Source organism: Saccopteryx bilineata, chromosome 9 (genome assembly GCF_036850765.1).
Source record: "Saccopteryx bilineata isolate mSacBil1 chromosome 9, mSacBil1_pri_phased_curated, whole genome shotgun sequence".
Classification (NCBI taxonomy): Eukaryota; Metazoa; Chordata; class Mammalia; order Chiroptera; family Emballonuridae; genus Saccopteryx; species Saccopteryx bilineata.
In genome coordinates, this window is record NC_089498.1 from 340,697 (window position 1) to 365,672 (window position 24,976).

Consider the following 24,976-nt stretch of genomic DNA (forward strand, 5'->3'; position numbering starts at 1 on the left):
TCGGTCGCCACGGCAACGCCTAGGCTCGCGAGACCGGTCGCCGTCCTCTCGCGAGAGGAGCCGGCCGCCGGAAGTAGGGCTCTACCCGGAAGTTCCCGCCGGCAGAGCTGGTCGGCCGTTCGACGCCCCCTGGAGAGTCCCGTCCCTCCTGCTCTGCGAGGGCTGCCGCTGCGGGACTGGCCATGGACGGTAAGAGCCGCCGCCCTTCGGGGCGCGGGCGGGGGCTCAGGCGGGCGCCCCAGGCCTCGACCCCGACCCCGCCCCAGGCTCCCGGTCTCCGGTCCCCACCCCCGGTCCCCCAAGCCCCAATCCTCAGCGTGCGGCTGCCCTCACCCCCAACTCCGGTACCGGAGAGGGCCCTCGGCGTTCGGGGCCCGGGGGTGTCAGGTCAGAGGGCACCGGAAAAGGAAACAGTTGCAGCAGGTGCCCCAGAACCCCGCGAAGAGAAACAGGGGAGCCCAGGCCAGCAGCTCCTCGCCGCCAGGCCGGCCCACGACCGCCCTCTGGGGTGGCGCCGGCCCTCCCATCTGCGGAGACGCAGCCGAGGGGCAGCCCGCGCGGCTCGGGACGCCAGAGGATGCTTAAGGGCCGGCGCGAGAGGGAGGTGTTGCAATTCACTTTGTGACAAGTAAAAAGCCACGCCACCGTGTTCTTGTCGTGAAGGGAGTTCTGCACACGTGGCCTGAGATGATGAATAGCCCCCCCCCCCCCCACACACACACGTGTGTTGGTGTTTGCTCCGCAGTTCAGAGGAGTTTTGTTTTGCTCATATCACTCTCTTCGGGGTGAGATAACAAAGTGAGTTCCTGCCACTCAAGCCCAGCTGAGAAGGTGGAGGCCACGCCCAGACCAACCCTGCTTTCCCTGCTGTGAGCACAGTCTCCCCTCCCCGCACCCCCAGTCAGGTGCCCTGTGGTTTCTAGAGTCACAGCTGATGTGGCCTTGACCTCTCTGCACTGAGAGAAACCCCCACTGGGCTCTGCTGGGGCCCTTAGCACCCCTGTTTACAGGACTTGATGTCCTCCTTCTGAATTAGTGTGTAAACCCTTTCAGGGACCACTCTCCAAACTGAGAAATTGAATCAGTTGAGATAGTTTTAAGATGTACTGGGCTCTACCCAGCTCTTGCGTTTTGGTGAATGAGTAGCCGATTCAGTCCTCGGGGGGGTTAGCCACTAACAACACACCGTGTGCGTGGTGAGGCACCACAGTCCGGGGTGATGGCTCTGCGCTTTGGTGGCATAAGAGTCACTACCCTGCTGTTTTCATCCAATTACTTTTGGGGAGAAAGTATGTCACAAATAGACTTGTCAAGTCTTGAGCCTTACTTAGTTGGAAAAGAATTCCCAGAGACCTTTGTGAAGTTGCATTAATTGCAAACTACCACCTTGAGTTTTCACTGGGCCACATGCTGCCTCCATGACTTCCTGTGCCTGTACACTAACCCTTGGGAGTCAGCTGGTGCCATCCTGGTGTTGCCAGTGAGGAACTGGGGGTTCAGAAGGCCCTGTGGGAGCAAGGGAGCAGAGTTGTGTGCTGGTCCATCTTCCTGAGGCCCCGCCAGTGCTGTCCACGCCTGTGCTCTGTCCCAGAGGGTCTCAGTGAAACTGTTTGCTTGTTGGAAGTACTGCTTGTCACGTTTCTAAAGTCCTCAAACCATCTCCTCTCTTTGCAGATACCCTGTTCCAGTTGAAGGTATGTATTGAATACTGTTCACCCTAACCTCATCCTGCTGGTTAGCAAATGGAGACGATGACACGTGTAAATTGCTCTCAGAGGGACGGATTGTGAATTGGTGACTGCTGCACAGCGCTCAGCCAGACTTACGACGGGTTATTGAGTTGCTTGATGGCATGTTCTTTTCTTGTGTAAGGCTGACAAGAAGACCCTGAGTGGACGGGTCACCTGGGTCATCCATGAGAGAGCGGAGTGTTATCTTTAAGAAACACAATGGGCGTTAGGCTCCTTCCTTGATGTTCCACTAGGCATTTAAAACTGACGTTTTATGGGAGGCTGTTGTGGGTGTTTCTCCTGTCGGGTTGGTGTTAGCACTTCTAGTGAGGTCAGGCCATCTTCTATGTTTCCCTTAAATGCCGTCGTAGTTAACCATCCTGGATAGGGCGGAACGATGGGCCGGAGTGCTGTGCGCCCGCTGCTGGTGTAGCTCAGCACCTGGCTTAGCCGTGGACGGGATGAGCAGGGGCATGGAGGCCTCAGGCACTTTGTCCACAGCACTGGTGCGGAAGGCACCATGTAGGTCATCGGGGCCAGAGTCCCAGGGCAGGAATATCTGGACTCTTTTCCTTAGGGAATGTAGGAGTGTGAGGTCGACAGATGTGAGACCTTTTCTCTGTAACGGAGTTCCAAGTGCCAAGTGTGAGGGCAAAACCCAGGGCAGTGGGAGGGCCTGGGGGCAGTGGTCCTCCCAGGTGGCTGGTGTTGCAGGCCACGGGAGCACCACTTGCAGGGCCGGTGTTAGGAGACTGTGGGCAGTGGGTCACCGGAGTGTGCTCCCCTGCTGGCTTCCTGGTTAAGTGAGGCCTGTTTGGGGGCTCTTGGGGCCACTCTGACCAGGGCTGGGGTGGGGCCACAGGAAGAAGGGACTGTGAGCAGTGTTGAGGCTGGAGGGGGCTGGGTGTGTGAGATCATGCTGCAGCATCCCTCTTGCTGCCGCTGGCAGGAGGGTCCGGGACACCTGGCCGAGGAGTGGACTTTGTTTAGAGGTGGGGGAGCTACCTAGGGCTCTGAGGGAGGAATGGGGCCCGGTGTGCGCTTCGGCTGTTTGGGGCTCTTGGGGAGGACCAGACCAGAGGTGATTAGATTGTGAGCACCTGTGGGTGGCCAGGCATGCGGGGAGTGAGGCGTGGGTGGACGGGGCAGGGGTGAGGAGGACAGTCCGTCACTGAACTTGCAAAGTAAAAGGGGCAGAGCTTGGTGTGGAGGAGGAGAAAAAAAGCCTGGTGTCCTGCTTGGGTGGACAAGAGTGCCCACTGAAGTGCTCCTTGTGGGTGGGTAGCCCCAGTTCAGAGCAGTGCAGACCCGGGGCTGCAGATACAGGCAGAGAGCTGGGGGAGGGACCTGCCCTGTGCGGTGGTGGCTCTTAGATGCTGCTGCCTGTACCAGCTGTGCCCAGCACTGGACTTAGGTTGTCCCTTGTGACAGCTGGATTGGACGGTGTAGGCTTACAGAGTTTGAAGAAAGGAGAGTTGGCGTGTCAGACATTGGCTTAGAAGCACTTGAGGAATGAGCTGGGTGATTAGGAATTGGGGGGTGACCTTCGAAAGAAGGCTCTGTGCTCTGTTTGCCCAGCAGGCTGGGGTGGCCTGGCTGGTCTGACCCAGGCTCCCGCCTCTGCTCAGTTCACAGCGAAGCAGCTGGAGAAACTGGCCAAGAAGGCGGAGAAGGACTCGAAGGCGGAGCAGGCCAAGGTGAAGAAGGTGAGGCGGCCGCTGCCATGGTTCCCGCTCCTGTGTCTTCTTTTGGGGGGTGTCTCTTCCTTACACAGATAGGGTGGGACCCCCCCCAAAGCCTACAGTGGCTCTGTCTGCCTACCCAATGTCCAGACGTCCAGAGCAGAAAGTTCAGACATCATCTGAGCTTTTTCTTTGAATGTCCGTGCCTTTTGTCATTTTCAGTGTTCTGAACTTGAGTTTCTCCAAAATTGTGTGGGAAGTGGGCTTCTGACGGTCCCTCCATGACCCCACCACTCCGAGCCCTCTCTTTCCTGTGCAGTTGGTGTCTCAGGCAGCCGAGCCTGGGCAGAGGGGAGGCAGCCCCTCTGGGGGCTCTGGGAGTCCCTGTGCCCAGCAGGGAGGGTCAGGAGGAAGGGCTGGAGGAGTCTCTGTCACAGCTGTTGATGGGGGTGTTGGATTTGGTGACTACTCACTCAGATGGTAGTTCCCAGGGCAGAAAGGCCAGAGAGCCTACTCCAGGTCTGAGTCCTTCTGTTCAACTTCTGGTTCCTTTGGAATCAGCCTTGTTCACTCTGATTTTTGTGGGTGGTGGTGTGAGAGGCTCAGGAGGGAGCTGAAGCGTTGGGGGCAGTGGAGGGACGGGGAGAAGTGGCTGTGTTTCCAGGGCTTTCCCATCTAACCCCACTGTGGCCGGTCTGGTGACCCTGCACTGGACACCCTGGCTCCTGGGCCGGCTTGGGATTTAGGTGTCTGTGATTTCATGAAGCTCACAGCCCTGCAGAGGGTTGTAAAAGGGGCACACCAGCAGACACACCCCAGGAAAGGCCAGGCCCAAGGCCCCTGAGCAGAGCTGGCCTCACCCCAAATTTCAGGCCCTGCAGCAGAAGAATGTGGAGTGTGCCCGTGTGTATGCGGAGAATGCCATTCGCAAGAAGAATGAAGGCGTCAACTGGCTCCGCATGGCATCCCGTGTGGACGCAGTGGCCTCCAAGGTGCAGACAGCTGTGACCATGAAAGGGGTGAGTGCTTGGCCCACGCCTCATGCACGTGAGTTGCTTCGTCTGCTGGTCTTGTCCATGGAGCTGGCTGGGGCCCTAAGGGCCGGGGTTGGGGGGCATCATTGCAGAGCCCTTTGGGTCTGTTGGGGGGAATTCCCTAACCATAGCAAGTGTGTACCAAAGAGTACACACGGACCAGCGATCCACGGTGTCCTTGGGCTTTCCTGAGTGCCGCGGCCTGGTCTCCTTATGTGCGTCATTTGGTTTACACTGTTTCCTGGGGACTTGCCAGGGGAGAGAGAGCCCATGGGAACTGAAAGGCCCAGCCTGCCTATGGGCTGCTTGGCATGGCCAGGCTGGGTCTTGTTGGCCCAGGTAGGGGAGGGTTCAGAGGGTCTGCCCCTGGTGGGGACATCCCTTCCTTCAGCCCCATCGCCTCCTCACTGCTTCCTGTGCCAGGTGACCAAGAATATGGCACAGGTGACTAAAGCCCTGGACCGAGCGCTGAGCAGCATGGATCTGCAGAAGGTGTCTGCAGTGATGGACCGGTTCGAGCAGCAGGTGCAGAACTTGGATGTGCACACCTCGGTAGGTTGGCTGTGTCCAGGCGGGTGGGCTGTGTATCGGCAGGTTGGCTCATGTGGCTGCCACACAATGTCCCCTCCCTGGGGTTGGCAAGTGTTCTCTGTGCTGAGTCCCTGTGGGGCCACCTCCAGGGTACCTTGAGCCCTTGTTGGGGGTTCCAGTAACCCACAGAGCTCAAGTAGAGGAGGGCTGGGGGTGCTGGCTCCTCTACAGGTGGGGTGGCCAGAAGCGCTCCCTCGGCCCCCAGAGGCTGGAGAGGGCTGGACACGTGCCGCAGGGAGAGCAGTGAGGAGGCTGGAGGGGGAGCAAGCAGGACATGCGGTCAGATGGGGGACCTTGGCAGGGGCCGATGGCTCTGTAAGGCTCCGGTGGGATGCTGGGCCTGCCTGCACAGAACCTGACCCCCCCTCCAGGTGATGGAGGACTCCATGAGCTCGGCCACCACGCTGACCACACCGCAGGAGCAGGTGGACAGTCTCATCGTGCAGATCGCAGAGGAGAACGGCCTGGAGGTCCTGGACCAGCTCAGCCAGCTGCCCGAGGGTGCATCCGCGGTGGGCGAGAGCTCGGTGCGCAGCCAGGAGGACCAGTTGTCCCGCAGGTGTGTGGGCTGCCTCATGCACTGGGTCTGCGGCTGCTTGTGACGGAGACTGGAGACAGCTTGTGATGTGGCTTCGACCCCCGGGCTCCTGTCCTCAAGGAGAAGCCCGACTCAGAACCCGCCCCCACCCCACAGCACAGCCGGGCCCAGCGGGCGGGTGGCTCTGTTCTCAGGGTCCTGTTTCAGAGAAACGCTTACTGTGTCGGGGCCCCTGAGCGGCTCTCCGCCCCTTGTCCATGTCCTCACTGTGCAGCCCCTCGTCCATGTCCTCACTGTGCAGCAGGACAGGGTCATGCAGCTGTTCCCAGAGCCTTTCCCGGTAGCTCAGCCTGAGAAGCAGGTTGCGTGGAAAGGAGGTCCAAGCAGGCTTGGCCTGAGGGCAGCAAGGGGCCTTGGGCTCTCTGGTGGGCGGCTCACAGGCCCTACCCTCCCTCACCACGGCTTTGTTGTGATTTTCAGGTTGGCTGCCCTGAGGAACTAGGAGCCGCTGCAGGACACTGCCTCCGGGCTGTGTCCTCCCAGTCGCCTCCGCTGACCCTGCAGCAGCGTCAGCCTTCACGGCTCTCAGCGTATCATCCCTGCCGGCCTGGAACCCTCCTGTCCTCCTAGGCTGGGTGGTGGGTGAGTTTGCACAAACTTCTGACTTCTGTGTGGGTAATTTCTGTGACTCTGGGCCAAGCATCTGGAGAATCAGCGACTCCCTTCTGTGCCCCACCCTGAGGACACTGTGGTGGCAGGTGTGCTGCTGGTGTCAGCCAGTGGGCGTCAGGCGGCAGCTGGAGCCCTCCTGGCAGCGGGCAGGGGCTGCCACTCCCCCTGGACAGACACAGGCCCAGGCAGTGCCCCAAGATGCATGGGGGATGCCCTCAGGGGCCCCCAGCAAATATTCCCTCTGAAGCTTTTGTGGAATGTCCCAGAGGAAGGGTCATGTCCCCTCCAGCCTGGCCTTGGCCTCTTGCTGAGCCTCTCAGGTGTGCAGCCCCAAGTTCAGGCGTACCCACTCTGCGACTGTGTCCTCACTCTACCGTTGCCTCTGGAGGGCCCCTGGGTGTATGCAGTGACCCCTCGGAGCCCGGCCTGTGCCAGCAATCGACAGCCACAGGGTCACATCTCCTGACACTCCGCTGGTGTGCCTCCCCAGCAGCCCCTCTGCCTTGTGTTCACACCCTTGACCTTGGAAACCAGAGAGCTGCCCTCAGCAGGGCTTGCTGTGGCCATGCGTCCTGGACAGAGCAGCAGGTCATCCCGGTGACCTCTGGACGGCTTAGAAGTGGCTGCACTTTCTGTTCTTCACGTTCCTGAAGTTTACTTTGTTTTTTTTTAAGCTGTTTGGTTTTGTTTTGAGGTTTTTTTGGCTTTGGGGTTTCTTTTTTTGCCAAAATAGGAGGAGTGGGAAGCAGATGGGGAGGGCTGAGTCTGCCACTCCTCGGCGTGAGCTGCTGGGAGCTGCCCAGTGGGTGCTGGCCGGGCTGCTCTGTGCACAGCTGACCACCCTTCCCAGCCCTTCCCAGAGGCTCTGGCTGTCCAGTCTGGACGCACACCAATGGTTCTTATGAACAGAAACATTGGAGACTGTGACCTTGACTTTGTGCTTGTTTCTTCCTGGACTTGAACCTGTGGTGTTCTGTGCAGTGAGTGGTGTTGGGCAAGCTTGGTGGGCCGTGGGGTGAGACCCCAGAGTGGGGGCGGGGTGCTGTCTGGCTTTTCTCCTAGGACACCGACCTCGCCTTACTCCCTGGCTGTGGCCCCTCAGGGCGCCGATGTGCTGGGGCTTCACAGAAGGTCCTGAGCCCTCTGGACCCAGTGTGGGGAGAGGCCGTGGAGCACGGAGGAGCAGCTCCTACAATGCTGTTGTAAATAAACAAATTGCTCCCTGAGAAACGGCTCTGGGTTTGCTTTAGTGGCTTTGGGGTGAGGGGAGCCATAGGTGGGCCCTCAGTGTGGCCGTCCAGCCCCCGTGGTGGAGGCTGAGGGGGTACCTGGAGGAGGGCAGGCGGGAGTCTGGGGACAGCAGATTCTCAGACCAGGCCCAGACAGATGGAATCTGAGGTAAGTTTCTACACTGAAGTAATTTTAAACTTACATAAAAGTGGCAAAGTTCATTGTTTCTGTACTTGTGCAAACCAGCTTCCCTCACGTCCGCTTCCTGGTCAACCAGACGTGACCCATGACCAGCTGAAGCAGGAACCACCAGGCGCTAGTGCCTCGTCCCGCCTCCATCTCCCAATATGAGACAGTCCTGTTTCTTTTTTCCTTTTTTTTTTTTAAAGTTAGAATAAGAGAGAATGAGGAGAGAGACAGGAAGGGGAGATGAGAAGCATCAGCTTGTAGTTGTTCATTGATAGCTTCTCCTATGTGTCTTGACTGGGGGGTTCCAGCCGAGCCAGTGACCCCTTGCTCAAGCCAGCCACCCTGTGCTGGAGCCGGGTGAGCCCGCGCTCAAGCCGACAACCTCAGGGTCTCGAACCTGGGTCCTCAGCGTCCCAGGCCGACACTATCCACTGCGCCACCGTCTGGTCAGGTCAGACCCCTGTATGTTCTTGTGGGGGCACTTGATGTGTATCTTATCTCTGGTGTGATTTTACTGTGGTTGAGATTATTTCTGGATGAGATTAAAGCCTTTTTCGAGAAAATCAGCAAACCAGGTGAGCTCCTGCAGCCCCTGAGGGATCTGCTCCACAGTCGGACACTTGGGCAGAAACAGCCCGGCCACGGTCGGGGTGCTGGCCGGACTTGCCCAGCTCTGGAGAGAAACCCTCACTTGCCTGTTTTCTCCATTAACATGGATTTGATCCGAAGTGATCAGTAAATTCCCACAAATGTCCCTTTTGGTCACTAGATCCTCCCAGAGAATGTGCCGTCTGGGAAGGAGAGGCCTCCCTGCCCACTGAGGTCCCCGACGTCCCCCAGGGCCTGGGGGAGCCAGGCACCTGCCTCCTCCACGGGACGTGTGGTCCAGGGGGATTTACACTTGTTTACGGGGGAGTCTGAGGGAACTAACAGCAAAGCACAGGGGCTGCTGGGCCCATGTGGGGCGGGGGCCCCTGAGCAGGGCGTCCCTGCCTTGTCAGGCTGGACTTACGCCCCGAATTGGAGCCTGCCCTGTCCAGAGGGGGTGTTCTCGGGTCTGCAAAGGGCCCTGACATGTTGGGGTCCCACGATGGAGTCTGTCGCCCACGAGGTGGTTCATCTGGAGACATCCACTGAGTGTCCAGCAGGAGGCGCTGTCCCCTCCCACCAAGGGTCCCACAGGACACGCTCACTATGTGGGAGGTCCTGCAGGGGTTGCTCTGAGGGGCCTCGCTTCCAGTCTGTTGTCAGAGGCTGAGCCACGTGGGGTGTGGGCACACGTGTGTGAGTGTGCAGCTGTGTACGTGTGTGCAGGCACACCTAGGAGGGTGTGGGTGTGTAGGTGTGTATGTGTGTACAAGACGGTGGTACCGGAGTCGACTGATTTCTAAAACCTTCCAGCAGTGTCCATGTGCAGCCCGCGTCAGACCCTGGGCCCTTTCTGGCCCTGGCCCTGCACTGCTCGGACACTCCTGTGCCTGGGTGTCCAGCCAGGGGCGGTTGCACAGACTTTGCCCTGGGACACACAGGAGACCCTCCAGGGTGACGCAAAGGGGTCAGTACCTTTATTGAGGGTCTACTGTGGGCCTGTGTCCTGAGTTCTCAGACAGGGTGCTGCTTCCGTGAGCCTCGCTGCCTGCTCAGGACAGGCCAGTCAGCCCTTGTATGGGAGAGCAGTGTCCCCGGAGTCTGGGCTGCCCCGGTGGCCAGTCTTCCTTGAGCTTCAGGAGCCCAAGCGGTTTGGTCCCCGAGTGTCATAGAAGATACAGGCTGAGGAGGGTGGCGAGGGAGGCCAGCAGGGCCCACGACTGGTGGTGGAGGCTGGGGGCCCCTGAGGAGCCATAGTTGGTCCTGCAGGAACCCTCCAGCGTGTCCTGGATGGGCTCTTCCTCAGGGGCCATTCTGTGGTTGCTTGCCTGCGGACACACACAGGTTGGCTGCCGGCCTGCCTCCCTCCCCGAGAGAGGGGTGGGTGACAGAGCAGCCCTCCTCACCTGCTCCACCTCCTCAAAGACCCTCAGCAGGTTGTCAGCCAGGGCGCCCTTGATCTCCGCCTCCGTCCACTGCCTCCTGAGCAGCTCGGCGATCAGGTCTGGGTACTTGGACACGTCCTCAAGCCCCGAGGGGAGTCTGCGCAGAGAGCAGAGAGAACCAGGTTCTGCAGCCCTGCGGACGGGTTATAGGGACCCGTCCACCCCAGTCCTGAGGCATGGGAGTTCTAAGGGGTGGCCTTCAGAACGAGACCTGCTGAGGAAGCCCTCAGGACACACTTCTGTCCTCCACCCTCATGGCAGGTTCCTGGGGGGGGGGGGAGGCTTGACCCTCCACTTTTTTTTTTTTTTTTAGATTTTTTAAATTTATTTTTTTAGAGAGAGGAAACAGAGAGAGAGAGAGAGATACAGAGAGAGAGAGAAGGGGGGAGGAGCAGGACACATCTACTCCCATATGTGCCTTGACCAGGCAGGCCTGGGGTTTTGAACCAGCAACCTTAGCATTCCAGGTCAACGCTTTTACCCACTGCACCACCACAGGTCAGGCTTGACCCTCCACTTTACGCACAGGACACAATCTTGGTCTTTACCTTGAAACACCGTCAAAGTCTCCACCAAAGCCCACTGCGCCAGCTCCGGCCACCTTCTTGATGTGGTCCAGGTGGTCTGCGGGGGAGAGCTGGTGTGGGTCCTGTGAGAGGCACTCCCCTGCTCAGCCAGTGGCTGCTCGTGCCCACCTACCCGCTACTTGGGACAGGGTGGCCTCCGCTTTGCAGGCGACATAGTCATTGAAGAAATTCACCATCACCAGGCTGCCCGTCTCTTTCTGCTCAGGATAGAGAGGACCAGTGGGCATGGGGGCGCATGAGGACCACCTGTGGGCCCAGGGCCCGCCCGGAGCACAGAGGGGCCCTCACCACCAGCTGGAGGATGTCGTCCGGCACATTCCGCCGGTGCTTGCATAGCTCATAGGCAGAGGAGTGGCTGAAGATGACAGGGGCCCTGGACAGCCGCAGAGTGGCGTTCATGGTGGCCACAGACACGTGGGCCAAGTCGATGATGACACCCAGCCGGTTCAGCTCCCTCACCACACTCTGAGGGGACAGGGCGCTCAGGAGACCAGGAGAGCCAGCCCTGGTCATGGGGGTAGATGGCTGCTGCCTTGGGCCAGGCAGGCTGCACACTTGTGTTGGCACAGCCTTCTGGGGTTTACTGCTGCCCCCCAGAGAGGTCCAGGTGGGGGGGGGGAAGGGCATGTGGGTAGGGGCCCCTTGACGAGCAGGTGCTACTGAACCCTTCAAATGGCTTGAAGATTGGGGCCGCTCTCTGTGACCAGTGGGTTCCAGCTGAAGACCCACCCTGAGGCGACCCCAGCCAGCTCTGTTTTGCAAATAAGGAAACTGAAGTCCCAGAAAGCAAGAAACTGTCCTGGGTCATGTCTCCTTGGTGACTGTGGTCCTTGCCCCTGCCACTTACCTTCCCAAAGAGTGACAGGCCTTTGCTCTGGGCCTCGTCATCCCCTCTGTCCACTAGCCAGTTGTCGGCCCTGGGAGGGAGGAGAGGGTTCGTCCCTGCCCACTCACATCAGGAAGGAAGGTGTCAGTGGAAGAGCTGTGTCCGAGCCCACCTGTGGCCTGCTCCCAGTCCCGGCCCTTCCTGGGGCCACTCACCAGGGCGTGTTGCAGCTGTGTGTGAGGGTCAGGTACCGCATCCCCAGGTGGTAGAGTGCCCTCAGGACGCCCAGGCTGCTGTCGATGGAGTGGCCACCTTCCACGCCAACCAGACTGGCCACTTTCCCTTCCTGGAAGGCCTGTCGGATGCCTGTGAGCAGAGCCCGGCCGGGGTTGTGGGCACCTGGGCGGCAGGCATGCCTGGGCGTCCAAGGAAAGCTTCAACCCGAGGAAGGCCAAGTCGCAGCAGCAGCCTCTGCTCAGGACTAGGGTGAGGGTGGTGCTGGGCCAGGTAGGTGGGCTGGGCCGGGACACACCTTTGCTGTTGGTGACGCACATGAAGGTCTCAGGGTACATCTGGCACATGCGGTGGATGACATCGATCTGCTCCAGTGTCCTCTTGACGGCGTCTTTGTTCTGGGTGTCGCAGGGCACGTATGCAGACCAGAACTAGGGGCCACAGCGTGAGGGGCTAGGACCGGAGGCCACACACACAGGAACGTCCGGCTTCCCTCCAGTCTGGGGAGCCGTCCCCACAGCCTGGCCAGCTATCGGATTACCCTCCAAAGACCTATGGTCCCAAGGATAGAGGGGGGTATGCCGCCAGCATGGAGGGGCTGTACCTCAGGACCCAAGGGGGAGGAGGATGGGCCCCTACACAGGCGATTGCAGGGCCCGCTGGCCATACCTGGCCTCCCACAAAACCAGCCCTCAGCTTGGGGATGTTGGTGTGTGTGTCGTTCAGTCTGGTCAGGTTGGCCCCCTCGTGCCGAAGCTGATTGTTGAACTTGGTCAGCAGCTGCCAGGGTAGGTCGTTGTGCCTGGAGGGGGTAGGAGGAGGGGTAAGAGGCGGGTCAGGTCGGCCACGGGAACTTGGGGCTCCAAGCTTCCTCCCTGTCCTCTACCCGCTTCCAGTTTTTGCTTCTCACTCATGATGAGGGCTGGCCACAGGGCTTGCAGATGACTCGCTACTGAACATACCTGAGCCAGGTACCCTGAGCTGAGAGCCCTACACGGACAGGTCTTCCCTCCAAGGGCCTTTCCTAGGCGTCCTGCTTGTGTGTGCAAGAAACACAGGCCCCGGGAGCCAGTTAGAATGCAGAATCTCAGGCCCAGCCAGACTCCCTAGTCGGGACCTGGGCTTTCCCAGTCACTGTGTGTGAGTGCATTCACACACGCGCGCACACACACACACACACAGAGAAGGGTGTACACACACAAGCATACACACATACACAAGATGTTTAGGCAGGTGCCCTCTGGATTCCTAATCTGGTGAGGGGCTGTGAGGATGGTCTGGGCCGGCAGGGGCTTTGTCCTGGGGACACCTGGGCCTTCCGGTGCCACTGCAGGCCGCTTACCACACTCCCCCTTTCTCTGCAAGCTCCTTCTCTGACCCTAGAAGCTGCCCCTGCTGTCTGGGATGGGGAAAGGGTTCTGTGGATTGTGAGGCATGATGGACACAACAGGGACGGAGCTGGGGGTCAGCACGCCTTTGCTGTCTGAGTGGTGGACAGTGGGCAAGGTCACTCCTCACTAGAGGGCTGGGGGGGAGTCCCAACCCGGGGCACTGTCCCTGGGGCAGGGCTGGACAGGGCCTCTGGAGAGGGCATCACTCCTTCCCCTGAGGACCCGCAGCCTCTCTAGGAAGCCCAGCCCCACCTTCCAGTGGCCACCGAGAGGGAGCTTTGTCTGCCTTCTGCCCTCAGCCTCTCCCCCTTCTGCTGGGTCCTGAAGTGGGAGTGAGGCTTCCTCCACCCTAGGGTCAACCTACTGTCCTGGAGCCTACCATCTGCCATCCTTATTTTAGTGGCCTGGGCATCGTCCTCAGAGGTGACAGCACCCACTCGAGGAGGAAGATCGGCTCTGAGCGCCAGAAGTGCTGACGGCAAGCACTGGGGTGGTTGTGGGAGGCACGGCCGGTGGCCATTCTCCGCCTTCTCCTTGGGGAAGACCCCTCCTCCATTTTTAGCAGGGCATTTGTCCATCTGAAATAGATGCTTCCTGCTCCCTTCTAGCTGGGCATAGCCATGTGACTAAATCTGTCCTGTGACAGCTTCCAAAAGCTGACCTTGAGAGAGAGCTGTTGCTCACCCTTTGCCCTTCTACTTCTGGATGGCAGGCAGCTCCGATGGGCGGAGCTGGTGCAGCCACTTTAAACCCAGAGGTGCCACAGGGAACGGTGGCCACGCCTAGTCCCAAGGACTATGGAGCATGGTGGCAGGGCTCCCTCTGATGCTGAAGCTACTTATCTGGATCTCTGACCTGCAAGAACAGCTAAGACAAATGGACCCGCTATTACTGGAGTTGATTCTGTCAGCCTAGTCCTAGCTGTCCAGGTCTTGGGACAATCCCAGATCCCCAACTCGCAGCTCCCTGAATATTCCCAACTGTCTGGCCCCTTCCAGCCATCTTACTCCACATGAGGGCCTTTGTACAGCCCCTGCACCTGAACTCAGACCCCTTCCCACTGTGCCCAGCTGCCCAGAGTCCTGGAATGAAGGAGCAGCCCCCGGCTCCTGCTGTGGGCATTCCCCCTGCCCCTGCTGCCTTCCTGCCACACCGCTGGACTCCAAGGCAGCGGCCCCAGTTTCCCGAGCACAGCACAGGTGTGGAGACCCTTGGACTGGACCTTCGGATGCAGAGAGGTCGCAAGGCCCAGGAAGAAGATGGAGGGTGAGCAGGCAGGCGGGCAGACATACTCCCTCCTCTGAGGCCACCACGGCTTCCCTTCCAGGGGCATCCGCCAAACAGTGGCAACTGCACACTCACTGAGCACTTACTGTGTGCCGGCCTGAGTGCCAGTGAGCACAGATGCCACCTGTGGGCCAGGTGCACGGGGACCCAGTCCCTGTTCTCAGCCCAGAGTCAGTGCTGCTGCAGGCAAGCTGTGCAGGGGATGTGCCCACAGAGGTCAGACGTCCCTGCATACAGCCCTGGGGAGCTGGGGGCGGAGAGTGGGTGCGGGACGAGTGGGGCCGGGGTGAGGTGTGCAGGGCACTGGGAGGTGCTGGGGTCCACAGGAGCTGTGGGCGGGGTGGGGGATTGACAGGGCAGACAGGAGGGGGGACTTGTGTCTCCAAGGCTGCCCCCGATCATGAAGCACAGACTGGACCTTGGCTGGGGGAAGCATGGGGTGAGTCTAGCTCACGAGGTGTGCAGCTCAGAGCAGAGCTGGGAGGGGGGGCAGATGTGGATGCGCTGGGAGGGAGAGGGGACAGGTGTGCTCAAGCTGGCTGAGCTCAGAGAAGAGTGACAGGTATTACCAGGGTCTTCGCTGCAGGTGTGGGCACAGCAGAGGCTTGGTTTGGTGTGTGGAATTGTGGGACCCCCTCCAGGCATTGCAGTAAAGTCAAACGGACCCCATGCTTGCTAGGGTCACCCCAGATGGACACAGAAGAGGGAGGGGCATGAGGAAAGGGTCTCAGGAAGGATGGTTCAGAGGCTGAGAGGGTGCCTCCCAGGGCCTGTGGTGGATGCCACCCTCACCTGCAGCTGCAGGTGAGGAAACAGGCCCGAGGGGGAAAGGTGCTCCCTGGGGCCGTGCAGCTGGAGCAAGGCATGACCCCGGCCGGGCACCCAGTGCCCGTCAGCCCCAGCACCCACTCTGACCTGGGGCCTGGCCCCCAGGGTGCAGGTGGGACCAGGATTTGGGGGTGCCCTGGGGGCCTCGCTGTGTGCCGCCTTCTGTTCCGTTCCCTACAGGCCCTCATCTGCAGAGGCCTTTGGCTGCCCCGTTGGAGCCCATGAAGGACCAGGCCAGCAAACAGCATGGCCCGTGTTAGAGCTGAGGGAACCGAGTCCAGCTGGAGACAGGGTGGTGCCTGCCTCAAGTCAGGGCACGGGGCCTGCTCCCAGCCCCACGCCGAGTGGCCGCTTACCCATCAATGACAGGGGTGTTCCGCATGATTCTCTCCGCCTCCTCCCGCAGCTGGTCTGCAGCGCAGACGGCCACCAGGGCCCAGAGCCACCCGCCGGTCCACATGGCCCAGACCCCAGGGCCCTGGTCCGCACGGCTCCGGACCTGCTGTCTTGTGCACGGAGGACAAGCTGCGGCTGGAAGACACACCAGAGGCCTTTGCTCAGGTGACCGCTGCCAGCAGCCGCCCGTTTGTTGGCATCAGCACATTCCTGGACAGGGTGCAGGATGCAGGACCCGGAACCTGTGGTTGGGCGTTGCTGTCTGGCCCAGGCTGAGGGGCAGTAAGAGGCTGCTGACCCTTGAGGAGTGGCCGGAGTCCAGACAGGACACAGCTCAGAGGCGGCACCCAGTGCCCGTCAGCCCCAGCACCCACTCTGACCTGGGGCCTGGCCCCCAGGGTGCAGGTGGGACCAGGATTTGGGGGTGCCCTGGGGGCCTCGCTGTGTGCCGCCTTCTGTTCCGTTCCCTACAGGCCGAGCTATTGCCACCTCCGTTGCCAGGACGGGGGCCTGTCTGAGGTCTGCAAATAAGAACTGAAAGTCATCTGAACTCTGCTCCCACCACACCCAGGGCTGGGATCTGCACCCCGACTCACGGGGACCTACATTCCCACTGGGGACTCCGGCCGAGCACGCTGGTGAGAAGCCCAGACCGTCAGCGTCTCCTCTGAGCTGGGGTCCCGACCCGTTGTGCACTCCAGCCCCCCGGCCCTGAGGGTCCGAAGCCCAGCTGTCAGGAGGGCAGCCTGTCTTCCTCACACCGCTGACCCCGCTTTGGCTCTGCCCGGCTTGCTCGGTGGCTCAGCTGGTGCAGGGCTGCTGGCCTAGGGGAGTGACAGCCAGGCACCCGGCTGGGGCACAGTGATCAGACCGGTGGCACCAGCCATCTCAGTCATTGCAGTGGGCAGAATTTTAATGCACATAGTTTAAAAGAAGAAAACATTTTGCTCAGACGTAATCCACGATGAGCAAAATGCACCACTTCTGAGTAAAGAAAAGGCCGGGGCTCTGACTTCTTTTGCCGGCTCTGATGGGGTTCCACAGGGCTCCAGTTTCCTGGGGGACATTCATGTAGTGCCTCGTAGCTTCTGCGGCAGGTGTCTTTTGCAAGTTGGTGACGGGAGGGCATTTCATGAAGGGACGCTGTGGGTGTGACCACAGTCCCTCAGGTGCCAGGTGGAAAAAGCTCAGCCCACTCAGTCACACTGTGAGGGAGGCTCCCAGTCACCCTTGTTCAACCTTACAGGAATATTCCAGACAGCAGAGTTCACACAGACGGGAGCCGTCCCACGAGCGGGGCTGGGTGGTCCCACCTCACGCCTGACTTGTGCCCTGCGGGGTGGCCAGGCGAGTGCGGCCTGGGCTTTGGAATCAGACCGTTCCGTGGCAGGTCCGGTCCACGGCTGCCCTCAGCACAGAGGAGGCCAGCGCTGTCCCTGCCGCGCGCGGCCCGCGGGTGGGGACCTCTGACACACGCGTGAACCCATCTGCTCCGTGGGTTTTCTGGTCCGAGTTGCTGGCTGCCTTTGTCCCCCAGCTCCGCCCTTCATAAAACCCGCAGTTTCCGCGTGATCTCTGCACTTCCGTTTCCCTCCGTTTTGGTTCTTGTGACTTATTTTGTCAGAGCCGGTGCTCAAATCCTCCCCGGGATGTGGGGTCTTGGGGAGCAGGTGTCTGTGTCCTCGGGCATCGGCAGGCCGGCGCTGTGCCAGACACACTTCTGAGTGATGGAACGCCCCCTTGGAACCCCTGTGTGCTGGGCTGTGGTGCGGAGCCTGGTGTCGTCCGAGTCCCTCTTCTTTGTGGACGACGTCATCTTGAGTCACCGTGTCACTCTCAGGGTTCTGCAACCTCCCAGCGGCACGGCAGGGCACGGTGGAGCGCCGGGCTGTTTTCAGGAGCTCCAGGCTCGGCACCCCAGCCGACCGACCGACTCTCTTTGTCGAGGGACGCCTGCACGTCCTGTCCAGCTCCCGCGCTGACCCTTTTGTCTCCTGTGTTCTGTCAGTTTTAGATTTTCTTCTGCTTTTCTCCTGTGCCCTCCCAGCACATCCTTGTGTTGTGTCCTTGGGGAACGATGTACATGGAATGTCTCAAGAGTGGTTCCCTGCAGGTCTTGGTTGGTGTGAGCGTTTTCCCAGAGGCACCGGGCTCTGGCTCTGGAAACAAGACTGTCTGATACCAGAGGCCTTCGTCTTCCGCTGACTGGGCAGTCTGTGTCCCCAGGACTCATGTTTCTTGTTTGTTTATCTGGACCTGTGGTTGTGTTTCCAGTCTTTCCTGAAGCAGCGGGTGGTCCCTGTCCCCTCGACAGGGGTGGGGGAGCCCCTGCACTGGGCCCCCCCTTCCCACACCCCGGCCCCCGACCTCAGGCTCCGTGCAGAGTGAGAGAGTGGCCGACTTCCAGGGGCTGGTGCCAGAGCTGGACGTGAGCAGGCGTGTTCTCGCTGCGCTTCTGTTTCCGGTCCCGGTTCCGCCCTCCTGCGTCACCTGCCGTAGGCGGGCTCAGGGAGCGCATGGGGCCTGCACCCCACTTGCTCGTCTCGCGGTGGGAGGGTGCAGCGTTGAGCTCGCGCTCTGGAGGTGGTGGCTGGCATGATGTCTGCATCTGTCTCCTGGAACAGCGCCCGGGAGCCTGGCGTAGCTGGTTCTGCTGGCAACCCTAGCGTGGCCCCGGCCAGACCGAAGCCTTCAGGTGACCCCAGCCCACCTTTGACTTTTCCAGCGGAGGCCCCAGACCCTGATGAATTTGCAGCTCACAAACTCAAAGCTGGTGGCGTCTCCACATCCTCCAGGTGGTCCTGCCCTGACCTCACTCTGCCTGATGTGGCCATGCAGCCCTGCTGGCCTCCCTGTGACACCCCGGTTGGCATGGCAGTAGGTCCCTCCCTTAGGGACACCCAGGAGGAAGGTGGCTCCTGCCTTATCTCACTGCCTCCCCACCCAAAAGCCACCCTCTTTCCCCTCGGCCAGGCGGCAGTGACCCCTGCCCCAGCCTGCCCTCCATCCATCACCAGAGAGCCCCAGGACCCCAGCCTGCCCTCCATCCATCACCAGAGAACCCCGGGACCCCAGCCTGCCCTCCATCCATCACCAGAGAACCCCGGGACCCCAGCCTGCCCTCCATCCATCACCAGAGAACCCCGGGACCCCAGCCTGCCCTCCATCCATCACCAGAGAACCCCGGGACCCCAGCCTGCCCTCCATCCATCACCAGAGAACCCCGGGACCCCAGCCTGCCCTCCATCCATCACCAGAGAACCCCGGGACCCCAGCCTGCCCTCCATCCATCACCAGAGAGCCCCGGGACCCCAGCCTGCCGGGCCCTCCGCACCCTGCCCAGGATGCACTCACCTGTTTGTCTCCCCCCAGTTTAAACTCAGAGGCCGCCCCCTGGGGTACACAGCAGGTGTCCACAAACTGGCCGGCGTCCCCTTACCCAGGTGCCCTGAGCTCAGCTGTGTCCCGAGTCCCACCTTGGGCCGAGCCTGGTGGTGACACTGGAACCTGCTTCCCAGCCACTCTGTCCCTGCTCAGGAGCTTTGGGGGTTTGTTGCTGTTTTTCTCAAGTTTCATCCCTCCCCTGAGTTTTTCAGCCAGCTTCACTTGCACAAAAAAGCCACCTCTTAAAAAAAATTCCCCCAGGGGCCTTCGCAATATCACCAGAGCAGGACAAGGGGCCTAATGCCTCACACATGTCAGCTGGTTCTAGTTTCTGTAGACAGAAACGAGGCCTCGGACGGCTTGGACCTCTTGGGCTCGGGCTCCCCCTGACCCCCAGGCTGGCCTTGGGCCCAGGGCAGGCAGCATCGCAGGGACTGTGCTGGTGACGAGGCATGGGGGGCCCTTGGGCACTGAGGTGGGGGCTGTCTCAGTGGGAGGGCTGACTTAGTAGATGGCAGCCCTGGGCTGGAGCTCCCCGAAGGCCCCTGGATCCCTGGGCCCCTGCTGCCAAGCCCGCAGCGCCCCTGACAGCGGGCAGCTAAGGATTCAGGAGTTCCAACCCAGGTCCCGACTTTCAGGGCCGGACCCCTGGCACCGCCCTCACTCCCCGGGGACCCTGTCCCTGATCCAGGACCGGGGCTCTGGTGTGCATACATGTGACAGCGGGGGGTTCCCCACATTCCCAGCTACCAGCCCTCTGGCCGAGCCGCAGGGACTTTCGAAATCAAGGGAATGTCTGCCTCGGACCTGGTCCAGCTGGCGGTGGCTTCACCTAAGTGGTTTCAGAGTGCTGAGGGTGGGGCCGGGGGCACACCCTGGTGAGCTGTTCCAGCCCCACCCAGGGTCCCAGCAGCCAGGTGGAGTCACCGTCTCAAATGGGGGACAGTCCCCAGTTGGGGCGCTGCCATAAAGGGTTCCAAGGCCAGCCTTGGGAGGGAGGGGACACAGGGGTGATCCTGGGGGCCAGGTGGGGGCCCCTCTCACCTCAGGGCCGAGTCGAGTCTGGAGGGAGAAGGGGCTCTGGTTGGAGGAGGCTTCCAAGTAGAGGGGGGCAGGGCTGTGAGAGGGCTGCCCACCGTGGCTCCCCGGCCGTCTGCCCCTGGGCAGGGCTGGCCGGGAACAGGATACAGAAGGTGAGGGCCCAGGAGAGGGGCTGAGGGAGGGCCCTGCTCTAGGGGAGGGGAGGACAAGGCTGCATGTGCTCTGGACATCCCTGACTGCGGCCTGGAGAGTGGGGCAGTCCCGGGCTCCACATTTGGGGTGACTCTCCTGCTGGGTCTGCCTCAGCCCTGAGGTCACCAGAGGCTCCTCTGGTGAGACCCTCACTTAGGGACGGAGGGCTCAGGTGTGAGGGAAAGAGATTTCTACTTCTCATGTGATTACTTTTTGCACAGTTTTTACATTTGGCCACCAGGTCCTCCACACAACTGACGGGGTCCTCGCCTGTTCTGCACCCTGAGCCCTCTGTTCCGGGTGCTCCTCTGGCCCCGAGCCCTCTGTTCCGGGTGCTCCTCTGGTCCCGAGCCCTCTGTTCCGGGTGCTCCGCTGGCCCCGAGCCCTCTGTTCAGGGTGCTCCGCTGGTCCCGAGCCCTCGGTTCCGGGTGCTCCTCTGGTCCCGAGCCCTCTGTTCCGGGTGCTCCTCTGGTCCCGAGCCCTCTGTTCAGGGTGCTCCGCTGGCCCCGAGCCCCCTGTTCCGGGTGTTCCTGTGGCCCCGAGCCCTCTGTTCAGGGTGCTCCGCTGGCCCCGAGCCCTCTGTTCCGGGTGCTCCTCTGGCCCCGAGCCCTCTGTTCCGGGTGCTCCGCTGGCCCCGAGCCCTCTGTTCCGGGTGCTCCTCTGGCCCCGAGCCCTCTGTTCAGGGTGCTCCGCTGGCCCCGAGCCCTCTGTTCCGGGTGCTCCTCTGGCCCCGAGCCCTCTGTTCCGGGTGCTCCGCTGGCCCCGAGCCCTCTGTTCCGGGTGCTCCGCTGGCCCCGAGCCCTCTGTTCAGGGTGCTCCGCTGGTCCCGAGCCCTCTGTTCCGGGTGCTCCTCTGGTCCCGAGCCCTCTGTTCCGGGTGCTCCTCTGGTCCCGAGCCCTCTGTTCCGGGTGCTCCTCTGGTCCCGAGCCCTCTGTTCAGGGTGCTCCGCTGGCCCCGAGCCCTCTGTTCCGGGTGCTCCTCTGGCCCCGAGCCCTCTGTTCCGGGTGCTCCTCTGGCCCCGAGCCCTCTGTTCCGGGTGCTCCTCTGGCCCCGAGCCCTCTGTTCCGGGTGCTCCTCTGGCCCCGAGCCCTCTGTTCCGGGTGCTCCGCTGGCCCCGAGCCCTCTGTTCCGGGTGCTCCTCTGGTCCCGAGCCCTCTGTTCCGGGTGCTCCTCTGGTCCCGAGCCCTCTGTTCCGGGTGCTCCGCTGGCCCCGAGCCCTCTGTTCCGGGTGCTCCTCTGGTCCCGAGCCCTCTGTTCCGGGTGCTCCTCTGGTCCCGAGCCCTCTGTTCCGGGTGCTCCGCTGGCCCCGAGCCCCCTGTTCAGGGTCCCGAGCCCTCTGTTCCGGGTGCTCCTCTGGTCCCGAGCCCTCTGTTCCGGGTGCTCCTCTGGTCCCGAGCCCTCTGTTCAGGGTGCTCCGCTGGCCCCGAGCCCCCTGTTCAGGGTCCCGAGCCCTCTGTTCAGGGTGCTCCGCTGGCCCCGAGCCCTCTGTTCCGGGTGCTCCTCTGGCCCCGAGCCCTCTGTTCCGGGTGCTCCGCTGGCCCCGAGCCCTCTGTTCCGGGTGCTCCTCTGGCCCCGAGCCCTCTGTTCAGGGTGCTCCGCTGGCCCCGAGCCCTCTGTTCCGGGTGCTCCTCTGGCCCCGAGCCCTCTGTTCCGGGTGCTCCGCTGGCCCCGAGCCCTCTGTTCCGGGTGCTCCGCTGGCCCCGAGCCCTCTGTTCAGGGTGCTCCGCTGGTCCCGAGCCCTCTGTTCCGGGTGCTCCTCTGGTCCCGAGCCCTCTGTTCCGGGTGCTCCTCTGGTCCCGAGCCCTCTGTTCCGGGTGCTCCTCTGGTCCCGAGCCCTCTGTTCAGGGTGCTCCGCTGGCCCCGAGCCCTCTGTTCCGGGTGCTCCTCTGGCCCCGAGCCCTCTGTTCCGGGTGCTCCTCTGGCCCCGAGCCCTCTGTTCCGGGTGCTCCTCTGGCCCCGAGCCCTCTGTTCCGGGTGCTCCTCTGGCCCCGAGCCCTCTGTTCCGGGTGCTCCGCTGGCCCCGAGCCCTCTGTTCCGGGTGCTCCTCTGGTCCCGAGCCCTCTGTTCCGGGTGCTCCTCTGGTCCCGAGCCCTCTGTTCCGGGTGCTCCGCTGGCCCCGAGCCCTCTGTTCAGGGTGCTCCGCTGGTCCCGAGCCCTCTCTCCACCTCCACCTCGGGGTCAGCGTCCTGACAGGACCCGGGATAGAAGGCAGGTTGGGCATGTCGGCAGGTGGCGGAGTGCCGGCCTCCTCTGTGGGTCTCGCTCTCCCCGCTTTCCCAGGTGTGGCCCTGGGGGAGGAGGTCCCCGGGGAGCATGTACCCGAATTAGGGTGAATAAGGGGGCAGGTCAGAGGGCCGACGACGGGGATAGCCATCCACTGGCCCCCGGGAGTCCCTTGGAGAGGCTTCCAGAGGAAGTCGGGGTTAAGGAAGTACACCTTCATGGTGGTGGCGGCCCTGGGTCCCTAAAGTGTCCCCCACATGTTCTGGCTCAGAGCCAGCGCCTGGGCCCCGCGGGGAAGGCAGGAAGTTGATGGTCCCCGAGTGGGTGCTGGGGACCCCCACCAGGCTCTGATGGGGACGGCCTTCCGGGCGAGCCCCTGGGGTGGCCCCGATGGCGGGTTCAGGCTCTGCTGTTGTCACCCTGAGAGGCCTCTTTCCTCTCTGCTGTGTTTTGTAAGGAAGTCTGAGGGGACAGGGGGCACCCCCTCTCTTCCCAGCTTATTTCTCCTGAGACTGATCATGGTTCAGCTGTTAGGATCTCTCCCTGTTTTGTTCACTGCCTGCTGGAGGCTCCGCCTCACAGGGCCTTCTGCTGTCCACTGCCTGCTGTCCCGAGACCAAACCCACCGTCCCCGAGGGCAGAGGTTCTGACCCCACATCTGCCCAGTGGGCTCTCCCCCATTTGAGACGGTGGCTCAGGTGGGCCCTGGGCTCAGCCGGGGGCCTGTCACCTGCTGGACCGAGTCCCAGCGAGGGACGCCCAAGTGTCTGCTGTTTGGTGGTTGCACCGGGGACATCTGAGAGTACGAGACGCCTGTGGGTGAGTTTAGAGTGTTCTCTGTGTCCCGCCTGGGCGGCTGGGCCGCTCCTGGTGGGCCCCATGGTGACTCGGTGGACTTGGCCAGGGTGTCCCTTTGAGGGTGAGGTCACGTCCTCGCCTGGCAGTTCTGAGACCTGGGGTTCTCACAGCTGCCCCAGCAGATTCTATAAAGGCCTTTATAGCCCCTTATCTGGCGCAGGGAGTTCCTGGTTCATGACCTTGGGAGCCCAGCCCCACCCTCCCACACAGAGCATCAAGGTTGCTGGGCCCGGCCTTGTCCCCTGGGCGGTGGGATGGGGACAGTGTATGAAAATGCTTGGGGACTCTTAGGGGCAGTGTGGGGGCCTCAGTATCCTGCCTGTGAAATGAGCCAAGACTTGGCCGGAGGCTGGTGTGTTACTCAGGGGCTGGGCAGAGGCTCAGGGCTGGTCCCTGTCAAGGCTGCCGGTTCTCCTCAGACCCACACCCCCACGGACATGAGCCCAGGGCACCCCCACAGCCAGGAAGCAGGGTGTCCTTGTAGCTGGCTTCGTCCACCCTGCTGACCACACCCCAGTTGCCCTCTGGTGGCCGGCCAGGCTCCTGCGGTTTGACCCAGGAGGTCAATGACCTGTGGGGAGGTCTGGAGGTTGCTCAGGGACTGTCACCCCCTTTTCCCGCTCTGCAACCCGAGGCACAGGCTGCACATGTCCAGGCTGCACAGCTCAGGGCTGGTTCCAGAGAGCACAGACTGCACATGTCCGGGCTGCACAGCTCAGGGCTGGTTCCAGCACAGAGCACAAGTTGCACGTTCACTGTGTTACGTTTTGAAACACCTAGGACAGTGTGAGGGAAGAAGGGGGCCCTTGACCTCTCCTGCCTGTCTGTCCATCCAAGGGGGTGTCTGTGTTCCACCCTGAGGCTTCTCAGAGCTGCCTCCACCCCAGTGGGCAGTCAGAGGTGACCCAACGTCACTACCTGGACCCTCCTTGCCTTGTACTTTCTCCCTCAGTCCCTGGTCACCCAGGACTCAGCAGGAGTGCTCTCTGTCCTGCCTGGGCTGCTGGACCCGCTCCTGGTGGGCCTCGTGGGTGATTCGGAGAGGCACACAAGGGACAGAGGCCCAGAGAGGCACCAGATGCCTCTCCTATTCATAACTTCCAACTGCCTCCTTCCTGGGGCTGGACAGTCTCAGCGATCTCCCCCAAATCTCAGGGCAGGACCTCCCCCTAAGAAAACGATGCCTCTGTACCCCGTGATGGGGCTGCCGAGTGCCCCCCTGCTCGTCCCCATGAACACACGTCAGCCGAGTCCCAAAGGGCGAGCAACCAGGGAGGGACCCTCTGGGCAGAGCGGACAGTGAGAGTGGGCACGTGGGCAGGAGGGGCAGCAGGGGCCTCAGCAGGTCTGGGCCCTGTCCTGGGACGGAGGGGGCGATTGATTGATAGACGGGCACAGGGGAGAGGTGGGAAGGGCAGCAACCCTCAGTCTCCTGTCTGTCAACGTGGGGCTGACGACACATGTCCCACCTTCTGGAATTCCATCTGTTTCCCGGCTGCTGGTCCCCAGCCGGGCCTGCTGGGCCCGGGTCCCAGGGCAGGTGCCGTGCTTGGCCACTTCCCCTCCAGACAGCACCTCCCTGGGCAGCAGCGCCCCTCGACCCCAGCCCACTGGTGCCCAGCCTACTCACCGTGGCCTCAGAGGTGCAGGCTTGTCCCCCGCCAGGGCTCCGTCACCACAGCTGCCGGGGCTCCGCCCCAGCCACCTGTCTTCCTCCCAGGCCTGTCCCCAGGAAGGTGAAAAGGCCCTATTTCCAGCCACAGCAGCTCCGGTTCTCTGCGTCTGGGGAAGGAAGTGGTGAGGGGGGAGGGGGTGGAAAGAAGTGGGTCTGAGAGAAAGAAGTCGGGCAGGGAGGGTGGAGGGGGTGGTTGCTTCGCTCAGGGAGATGGCCAGCGCTGGTCATCTTGTCCAGCTTCCAACGCAGACCCCCGAGGCTGCCCCTTGTCGGCATCTATAAATGTGTTTATTCTTCTCGCAATATACATTTTCATTGTGAAAATAAGACATGGATACTCACCTGGAGAAACAAT

At 61.8% G+C, this 24,976-nt stretch overlaps 2 protein-coding genes across 3 annotated transcripts; one reads left to right on the plus strand and one right to left on the minus strand.

Annotated features, from left to right (window-relative positions):
• The first annotated feature begins 59 nt into the window (after positions 1-59).
• On the plus strand, positions 60-7,477 carry CHMP1A (charged multivesicular body protein 1A). Its single transcript, XM_066243220.1, has 7 exons — positions 60-189; positions 1,675-1,694; positions 3,359-3,436; positions 4,285-4,431; positions 4,870-4,998; positions 5,409-5,596; positions 6,056-7,477. Exons 1-7 carry the CDS (start codon positions 183-185, stop codon positions 6,075-6,077), a joined length of 591 nt encoding a protein of 196 aa, XP_066099317.1. The 5' UTR covers positions 60-182; the 3' UTR covers positions 6,078-7,477.
• A 1,732-nt stretch (positions 7,478-9,209) lies between these two features.
• Positions 9,210-24,724, minus strand: DPEP1 (dipeptidase 1). Of its 2 annotated transcripts, none has more exons than XM_066242243.1 (11): positions 24,577-24,724; positions 15,209-15,383; positions 12,016-12,148; positions 11,645-11,777; positions 11,328-11,478; positions 11,134-11,203; positions 10,575-10,751; positions 10,399-10,483; positions 10,248-10,323; positions 9,661-9,796; positions 9,210-9,582 (listed from the first exon to the last, which is right to left on the minus strand). In XM_066242243.1, the coding sequence occupies exons 2-11, from the start codon at positions 15,310-15,312 to the stop codon at positions 9,421-9,423; spliced, it is 1,227 nt and encodes a 408-aa protein (XP_066098340.1). In that variant the 5' UTR covers positions 15,313-15,383; positions 24,577-24,724; the 3' UTR covers positions 9,210-9,420. The 2 variants fall into 2 exon arrangements, with proteins under 2 accessions (XP_066098340.1, XP_066098341.1); XM_066242244.1 differs by lacking the exon at positions 24,577-24,724 and adding an exon at positions 15,629-15,743.
• Positions 24,725-24,976: the final 252 nt, after the last annotated feature.

What these genes read in the sequence shown, in the direction of transcription:
- DPEP1 (XM_066242243.1), bottom strand. Translation starts at nt 15,312, where the DNA reads ATGTGGACCGGCGGGTGGCTCTGGGCCCTGGTGGCCGTCTGCGCTGCA. An exon ending in AACACCCCTGTCATTGATGG is followed by an intron (nt 12,149 to 15,208) that starts GTAAGCGGCCAC and finishes TACCCCCTCCAG; the next exon opens with GCACAACGACCTACCCTGGC. An exon ending in ACGACATCCTCCAGCTGGTG is followed by an intron (nt 10,484 to 10,574) that starts GTGAGGGCCCCT and finishes TATCCTGAGCAG; the next exon opens with AAAGAGACGGGCAGCCTGGT.
- CHMP1A (XM_066243220.1), top strand. An exon ending in ATACCCTGTTCCAGTTGAAG is followed by an intron (nt 1,695 to 3,358) that starts GTATGTATTGAA and finishes GCCTCTGCTCAG; the next exon opens with TTCACAGCGAAGCAGCTGGA. An exon ending in AGCAGGCCAAGGTGAAGAAG is followed by an intron (nt 3,437 to 4,284) that starts GTGAGGCGGCCG and finishes CCCAAATTTCAG; the next exon opens with GCCCTGCAGCAGAAGAATGT.